The 9626-nt window shown below is 33.7% G+C and overlaps 1 protein-coding gene across 1 annotated transcript in view; it reads right to left on the reverse strand.

Moving 5' to 3' along the window:
* Positions 1 to 9626, reverse strand: part of SI (sucrase-isomaltase) — an 86407-nt gene that overhangs the window by 64789 nt on the left and 11992 nt on the right. Inside the window, exons 5-10 of the mRNA XM_012808109.1 lie at positions 8317 to 8416; positions 7034 to 7146; positions 5421 to 5546; positions 4392 to 4523; positions 4182 to 4301; positions 2355 to 2468 (exon numbers count right to left, since the gene is read on the reverse strand). Coding sequence (XP_012663563.1) covers positions 2355 to 2468; positions 4182 to 4301; positions 4392 to 4523; positions 5421 to 5546; positions 7034 to 7146; positions 8317 to 8416 — 705 coding nt within the window. The remainder of the gene's footprint in view (positions 1 to 2354; positions 2469 to 4181; positions 4302 to 4391; positions 4524 to 5420; positions 5547 to 7033; positions 7147 to 8316; positions 8417 to 9626) is intronic.

The raw sequence follows: 9626 nt of genomic DNA on the forward strand, positions 1-9626 counted from the left end.
CAATAAATTTAAAAAGAAATTCATAATTTGGGAGTACTGAGTTGTATAATTTTAAATTTTGATAGAATATCTATCTAAGCCATCTTAACACCTTTTATGTGTAGTATACTTAAGGAATTACAGGCGAAACGCTCAAGTATAAAATTAATTTCATTTCTGTTTGAGTCATGTGTGTACAAACTTACATAAAATTTACAAAATTTGTCAGCAGTCATTCCAAGTAGAAATTTTTTTGCAATTTATGAAAAACATACTTTTGTAGAAAAAATTGATTTCACATGGAAGAACTAATCAAAAATATTTACATATTTTAAAGTTTTGTCATACAAGTGTGGAAACATGATTAGATCAGAATGTGATAACTTTTCCAGTTTACAATATAAGGAAAATAATTTTCTGAACTCAAAAGAATGAATTATTTATTTACTAAAGGAAAAATTAAACACTTTTATGTGAATTTAACCATATATTATATAAAATATAACATCTACCATTTCATTATATTTCATTAAAAGGTGTCTATAAGATGTTTATTCATCTAGATTGTACTTATATTTAATACTTACTACATACACTATGTATTTTAATAGAATTTACCTCTTGTAATGTATGTTACAAATTTATCATTTTGAAAATTCTGAAAACATCTTTCTGTAATTTAAATGATTTATGTGAAACTACAGTTACTTCATATCACATAAAACTAAAGTCAGTATTTTAAATATTACAACTAGTAGATTCAAACCATTGTAGTTGTAAGACAAAAACTTCATGGATTAATAGTAATCAAAGGTCAAAAAAATGTTTAAAAAAAGATCAGACAATTATGTTCGTGAACTCATTCAAGAAAAAGAGCTACATAGCTCATTCTTGAAGGTCACTGCCACTGCCTTCAAAGTACTCCCCTTGAGAAAGTACGCACTAATGCCAGTACCTACTGCACCCTTGAAAGGACATTTGGAATTCCTTTTCTGTAATGGCCATCAGAGCTGCTGTTGTCCAATAACAGGTGACAATTAAGTTTGCAAACTCATCTCAGGAAAAGTGCTACATACCTCATTGCTGATTATCACAGACACAATGGTTTGAATCTACTCGTTGTAATATTTAAAATACTAATTGAATTTAATTTTACATGATATTAAGTAACTGTAGTTTCACTGAAATCATTTAGATAAATTGCAGAAAGATGTTTTCAGAATGTTTAAAATGATAAATTTACAAAATGCATTGCAAGGGACAACTTCTATTAAAATATAGCATATTTTATTATGTACTAAGTACTAAATGTAAGGAGTGCGACCCCGACAAATAGACATACGTGCTGGAGACATATTTTAATGAAAGATAATAAAATGTTAAATGCTATGTTTTATATAATACATAGTTAAATTCATGTAAAAGTGTTTAATTTTTTCCTTCAGTAAACTAATACTTTATCCTTTTAAGACGATTTCCCTTACATTGTGAACTGGTAAAATTATCACATTCTGATCTAACCATGTTTCCATGCTTGTATGACAACATTTTAAAATATTTAAATATTTTACATTGATTCTTTCATGTGAAATCAATTTTCACCTTCATTCTGTTACTATAATCATAGAATTCTGAAGATTATACCCATTTTTATTCCATTCCACATTGCTAGCAGAAAATACAACTTTGCTTGCAATAAAACACTTAACCTATTGCCAATTTTGGTTTGTTCTATCCCGTAGCTTACTAAAAGCAAAATTTTTTTTGTTTAGAGAGGGAGTCTCACTTTATTGCCTTCGGCAGAGCGTCATGGTGTCACAGCTCACAGCAACCTCCAGCTCCTGGAGCAGCTGGGACTATAGGTGCCCACCACAACACCAGGCTATTTTCTTTTATGTTGCTGCAGTTTGGCTGGGGCTGGGTTCGAACCCGCCACCCTTGGTATATGGGGCCAGCACCCTACCCACTGAGCCACAGTTATCACCCACTAAAAGGAAATCTTAAAGTGTGGGTCTCATTCAGATTCATGTTGACATCATTTGACTATTACAAACCTTAATTAGTGTTTTTGGAATTGTACTGCTATCAGTTTATCATCAAATCTCATTACAGTTTTTTCAGGGAGATACAACTTCTTGGTTACAAAAACAAAATTCATTCTATGAAGCCCATTGCTAGGGAAGGAATAAGTTCTCAATTTGTTTTTGTTCTTTTCTAACCTGTGAACATGACGAGTGTATTTACATGTCAAGATAAAAATTGTGGAGGCTTTTAATTTTATGTTGAATGTAAGAAAAATACATCTTACTGACTTAATAACGGATAAATAATCTTATGCTTATTGACAAATTCACCAGTTTAAAGTAGCTACTTACAATCCAAAGTCCGTCATATTTCACTCCTTGGTAAAAAATACTGCACTCATTAGCCCACCAATCTATGCAGGTTGGGTTGGTGAAGTCAGGGTAGACAGTTAATCCTGGCCATACCTAGAAGGATACATCATTCACATATAAATATTTATGTAAAAAGGGAAAAATAAATAAATTAAATTTCAAATTGATTGAGTTGAGAATAAAAATCATTTTATTATTAGACTTGTTTAAGTCCGTGTGACTCACGCACTCTGTATTCTCAATAATCTCGGGTGGACTTTAAGAGCAAAGTTGAAGTAAATGAGAGTGAGGTCATGAAGTGTCATTTAGGAAGAAAAAACTGTCAGAACAAGGGATTGGGCTGCCATTTGACTGTAAGGAAATTTATTTCTAAACATCCTTATAGGTTAGGGCAATAAACAAACAAACAAAAAGCCCCAATGTAACACATTCTTTGTTTGATAAAAGAAAGTCTGTTAGTTCCTTTCCAGAGGCATTTCCTTCCAAGAAATAAAAATTAAAAGGCACCTTTTATATTTATTTTTTATTAGTGAAAACAGTTATAACATGAACACTGGGTACTGTTTCGAGGACTTTCATGATTATTTATACTTAATCCTTATTAAGACTTTAGGAGATGGGTACTATTTTATCACCACTTTACAGGGGAGGTAGAGACTATAATTATACTTATTTTGCAGGTGAGAGAAGTTTAGTCATTCAAAGTCACACCACCGCTAACAGGTACAGCAAAAACTCAAGCCCTGGGGATTTTATTCCCAAGTCCATACTATTAACATCACATTGGTGTTTGCTTTATGATTTATGGTTGTTTAACTTATTTTACAGTATTTTATTCTCTTTACAGAATTAGGCAAGAAAAAATCAATTTTATATAAATTTAGGTAAATGATATTATTTCATATTTGGATCTCTGGTCTATCCATGTGCATTACAGCAGGTATTAAAAACACATATTCTATGAAATATTAGTAAGCTAGGAAAAAGGGGGGGTTTCCTGATGAAGTTCATAATTATTTGAAGAAGACTTTCCCTAGAAGTTTTAAGCTTGGTGAATTCAGTAAGAATGATGTTTATAATATTCTTCATCATTTTAAAAAACTGCTATAATAAACATGGTTTTAATAAATTGATATGTCTCCTATTTTATTTTTATTCTATCACAGATATGATTATGTCTCATTACCTACACTCAACGTACCCAGATATTTTATGATTTTGATGTTTTATAAAGTTGCCTGCTAAAGAGTATTTATTCTGGTTGATAATGTGCATTTGAGATCTGGTTATGTTACTGATTCTGCTCTTTATTAGCTCTTGAATCGTAGGAAAGCTATTTCACTTCTCTAAGATTTATATTTTCCAGCTGTAAAATAAGAATTTTTTGTCATAGCCATCTCATTACTTTATTGTGAGGATTAAATGTAAATCACAAAATTTAGTGCCCACTAAATAAGTACTTAATTTACATTTGTAATTATTTTACATAAACGCCTGCATAGAATTCTTGTTATAACAATCTTGCTATTTATTTTACTTTGTTAGCTTTAGTTTTATTTGTAGCACTGAAAGTTATCTGGTGTATGTTATTCGTTCTCCTCCATATGCCTTCTCATAAGAACTGTTTTAGAGATATTTAGAGTATTTCCTTTGCCTAAAATTTCTTTCCACAGTTAAAACATCTATCAAAACCAGAGTTGAAAGAAAACAGATGTGCAGATGCGCTCTCTGTCTCTCTCCTGCAGAGACGTTGATGTGCAGGACACACAATCTGACACAAGGACTTTAATGAGTATCACAATTTACCTCTCCAATAATCGGTGTGAATCCGTCAGACTCATTCACCCACACACCTGCTGCACTGCCCCTGTCATAGGTCTCATAGTCTGCGCCATTGATACGCTTCTCTATGGAAATTGCAGGGTCCTAATAATGGAAAGAAGAAATGATTAAAAATTCTATTAACTGATAAGTGTGTGAATGCTAACCATGTATTAACATGCAATCAATTATTACCAAGATGATGACGTATTTCTGTCCATGGTCGTGCAAATCTTGAACAAATTCAGGGAGCCCTTGGAAAGCAACCTGGTCGTAAGTAAAGTCTTTCTTCTCTTCCATGTAGTCGATGTCAGTGACCTGTGTGTCCTGGAAGTTAACACAGTGTGTTTCAACAGATAATACCGAAGGAGCTCGCTGGTCCCATCAACTTTCAACCCCATGAACTTGTATTTTAAATGTAAAGATTCAAAGCCCAGGCAAGATGACTGATGCTTGCAGTCCCAGTACTTTGAGAGGCTGAGGGTGAGGGGTCACTTGAGGCCAGGAAGTTTGAAGCTACAGTGAACTATGACCACCCTACGGTACTACAGCCTTAGGGACAGAGTGAGACCTTGTCTCTAAGATAGATGATAGATAGATAGACAGATAAAGTATTCCTTTTATTTCATTGAAAAAGCAATAATACTGTTTATAAAACTAGTTTTTTTTTTCTGATTCTTAAGTATAAAGCATTAAATGCTTATCCACATTTTTTCAGTGATAGGTTTCACTGTATAGAAAACAAGACTTTACATATTTCAGAAAATCACTTCAAAATACATAGGCTCTGGTTTGGCTCCCATAGTCAGTGGTTAGGGTGCCAGCCACCAGCCACCTATACCAGGGCTGGCAGGTTCAAACCCAGCCTAGGCTTGCTAAAACAATAACAGTTACAATTAAAAAAAAAAAATAGCCAGGTGTTGTGGTGGGTGCCTGTAGTTCCAGCTAAAATATATAGGCTCTAAAATTAAGGTCTACTTAAAAAACTGGATATGACTTCATTCATGGTTAAATACATATTCTGTTTCAGTATAACTAGTTAGTTATACTGTTCTTCAGAAGAATGTATTGTAGCTTTTAGAAGTCATGGGCATAATGTATGGTGATAAACAGACTTTATGACTGATCAAAATACAACAATATATATTGAATGAAAATTTCTGACATTTATTATAATTTGACAATAATTGACATATATCCCCACCACCCCTTCACACCACTTACAAAGGGTATGCCGGCATCCCGGTTCCTCTTCACCACCTCCTTCACTACATCCAGAGACCCATAATTCCAGCGACTCAGTTGGAAGCCGAGACTCCAATAGGCTGGCATTGCTGGTAGCCCAACGAGCTGGGAGGAAGTGGGCAGGTAATCAGTTTCAATAAAGCGAAATGTAATTAGCATTAGTGACTCATACCACCGGGCTTCTGGTGTGTTGTATCTCCAGTAGTCATTTAAACTTGCATATTTTTAAACAAAGATTAATGTAACCTGCATTCTTAAATAGTTCCTAGATATTCTGTTCTAATTTTTCCGTGAAACTCAACAAGCTTTGTTTTGTCCTTAATATTTTCCATAGTGTTAAAAAAAAAAATAGAAAGTGCAACGTTCCAGAAAGTAGCATTTGTTAAGATATATATATATTTTTTTTTTTATCAAGGAAAGTTAAAGAGGGGAGTAGAAGAACAGCAATAGAGAAATGATAAGATGAAAGGGAAATTGTCCCATAGCACCTCCGCTTTCTATAACAATGGAAAAAGTTAACACATGAGAAACAAGGACGTAGAAAAAGTACATAATCTCTCTTTCCTTGTATTTGGAAGTTATTTATCTCTGAGCTTGGGAAATGTTAGTAAAATCTATGCTGCCGCCCAGTTACTGGCAGGTTCTAATCTCATTCACTTACAGGGATTGGCTCCTTCCCTCCCCTGAAGGGATATGGGTCACCTTCTCACATCCCAGAGTGGCTCAGGCAGGCTCAGTCACCATGGGAAAAGAGTATCTGTTGTCTCAGAAGACACGATTTTGCATGAGGAAATTTAGATGTCACTGACACTTTCTTTTTTCACTTAAAACCAAGTATTAGGTTATATAAAGACAAATAATCTTATTTGGCAGGATTCATTTTCTTTGGCTTAGGTTTTTATACAAACTTCTTGAATCTATGATTTCTCCACAATCTATGCCTAGAAAACTATTTTGTAAATCAAAGGGAGATTACACACATTGAGTTATTATTATTATACTCTAAGTCTATCCTGGCTTCAGGTACACTAAGATGTTACTTAACAAGAACTGAATGTTACTTAGTTATTTAAAATGTAAGGCTTCCAGTAGATTTCAAGCTTGACCTTCCCTCAGCCTGAGTCTCAAAGCCAGTTTTCCTGACTACACCAGCTATACATTCATAGCAAGTTTTCTCGACCAATCTCGAAACTTGGTTACTTCAGAACTTTGATGAAAAGAATATATGACCTAGAAATTCATTGCCTCTCCTCAATGTAAAAGATAAGTTAGTTGCTTTGATCTACCAAAATAAGTTATAAACCAGAAAAGATTTACACGCAACATCTCAAAGAAATTCAGCTCTTGATCCCAGCACTCTAATGTTAAAAAATCATTTTAAAATCAGAAATATAGACATGTAAATATACATAAGACATTCATTGTATAAGGGAAAAGCAAAAATCTTGTATTTGTATCTTTAAAAAGGGTAAGATTTTAAGATACATTTAGCTAAGAGATCTCCAATATGTAAAATAAAGTCATATAAATATGTAAACATGTCAGATGAAAGTACAGCAGAAAAGAATTTATAAAATTGACCTAAAACACACCTCTTGATACTGTTGAACTACTTGTTCTGGTGTGTCTCCTAAAATGATGTAAAAATCCAGAATGCCACCAATAACTCTGTAGGTTACTATTGGAGTCGGCTGGATGAGAATCTCTACAAAATAAATATTAGAAGAGTATATGTAAATGGTAAAACGCTACATGGTAATACAATCATCGCAAAGTCGGTTTAAAGTATTTTATATGAACCACATCATTTGCACTATTTTTAAATAACTGAGAAGCAATGAGCTATTGAATGTAGGAACAGCAGGGAAGGATAGCAGAGAGCTGCCATGGAAGAGACTTCAACACAGCAATAGTGTAGTTCAGAGATTCACAGATGTTGCCAAAAGCTCCCCTGCAACCTCTTACAAAAATAAATTTCTTTCTAAAACAGCATTTTAATTAGTCATTCTAATTGAAGATTCTCTGAGAAACGATATTATCACATATGAATTTCTAAAATGAAATAAATGTTTTAAATTTAATTTTTTTCTGTTTAAGGAATAGGAATTGGATAACCACGTAAGGCACTCAACCTGCAAGAACATGATCAATGTTTGTAACTTTATCATCATTGATTCGCCTATTAAATCTTTAACTCACAATATTAAAAACAGAAGATTCCACATCACTCGAATTATGATAAACTAAAAATGTACTCTTCCGTCTGCCTATCTGTATAGAGGCCTTTCTCTTTTTTATCTGGGGTGACATGTTACTCTATCTTGACAAATGAACTTTTGGAGTGAAAATATTCATTGGCATCAATGTGTTTCAGTTTTTCTCTCAAGGGAAAATAAAGTGCCTGAATGAAAAAACAGCAGAATTTCTCAAAAATCTAAACACTGATAGACAAAAAATTCCCTGACTTGCTAATCTCAGAACCTAGTTAGAATAGGTCCATATGCTAAAACATTACCAGTAGAGTTTACTCTGACATGCAATATACATAATTGGAGTAAGGAGATCAGTTAAGACATTTCAAGTTATATCTCCTTTAAACATTTGGTCAAATAAATTAGCCTTTTTTAAATTAGTTCACTTTCATTTTATTGTATTATTTTATTTTTCATTAAATCATAGCTGTGTACATTAATACAGTCATGGGGTACAGTGTGCTGTTTTTATATACAATTTGAAATATTTTCATCAAACTGGTCAACACAGCCTTCATGTCATTTTCTTAGTTATTGTGTTAAGACATTTATATTCTCCATTTAGAAAGATTCACATGTACCCTTGCAAGATGATTGTGATTAGTGAAATAAACTAGTCTTACCCATCGCGTTGCTGTTCAGTAAGAAAACACCAAATGACTTTCCAGAAGTATCTTCAATGCACATGAAGAATGTTTGATGGCCATACAAATTATTATTATTCTATAATGCAAAAATTTGAAAATAAAATTTTCAAAGTGCCTTTAAAGTAAGTTATTTTTAAGTATAAGTTAAAATAAGTGTACATGGCCTGACAATTAAGCTTGCAAACTGACCCAGGAAAAGTGCTGCACACCTCGTGGCTGAATGTCACTACGGTCACCTCCGAAGTGCCCGCCTTGGAAAGCCACGCACCAACACAGGCGCGTAGTCACCCTTCAAAGCAACTTTGAAACATTTTCTCTGGAACTCGGCACGGCCTTCAGGGCCATCACACAGCATGTAAACGCAGGCAACAGCAAGCCATGCGCCAAGACACCACCACGTGTCGAACAAACACAGGGTGAGACATTTATATACCAAGCAAATGAAACCGCCGGGGTTGTCTGTACAGTGGTGCCAACTTCAGTGCACATGGCAAGCTCACCACTTAATTGTCAGACCTCATCTGATGAGAGCTCGATAGCCATTCCAGAAATATAGTTTCAGAACGGCCTTGGAGGGTAGATTAGGCACCAGTGCCAGTGCATAGCTTCCCAAGGACAGTACTTCGAAGGTGACCGTGGTTTAGCAATGAGGTATATTTACAGTACTTTTTTCTAAGATGAGTTCATGAACTTAATGGTTGCAGCTTGTATTTAAAGATATTTAAAGATATATATGCTAAAATGATCTTTAAAAATATTATTATATCTATAACTTTCTATATTTCTAATACCACTTTTTCACTGTATGTATCTGTATACTACATTTACAGATCTATATGTATAAAAACATCTAACTTATTTACATTATTAAGATTATCTTAGCACATACATTATATGACATATTGATAATATGCACATTATACTAGTAATGTATTATTTAACTTTCCCTCATGTTTGATTATCATTAAGTGAGTTTTGATAAGCTATTCATTATAATAATATAATGGCATGTTTATCACTTATGCCCCATAGAGGCACTGTGGGGAATTCTCAGACAATGCCCACTCCAAGGAGCTTCTGTAGTGTCCTTGCTGAGAGCTGAAGAGAACTGAAACTGGGGAAGCTGCCTGGAAGACACTGATGGTGTGAAAGGAAAAAAACTTGTGACTGATTTGGTATGGAGATTTACAGGAAAGAATACATAGAAAATAGCGGGGTCTCAGATAGTGATACTGTAAACAGAAATGGGTAAAATGTCTTAAGAGTGCTGGAGCAAAAAAAAAAAA

This window comes from Otolemur garnettii, unplaced genomic scaffold (genome assembly GCF_000181295.1).
Source record: "Otolemur garnettii isolate 467f Iridium unplaced genomic scaffold, OtoGar3 scaffold00084, whole genome shotgun sequence".
Classification (NCBI taxonomy): Eukaryota; Metazoa; Chordata; class Mammalia; order Primates; family Galagidae; genus Otolemur; species Otolemur garnettii.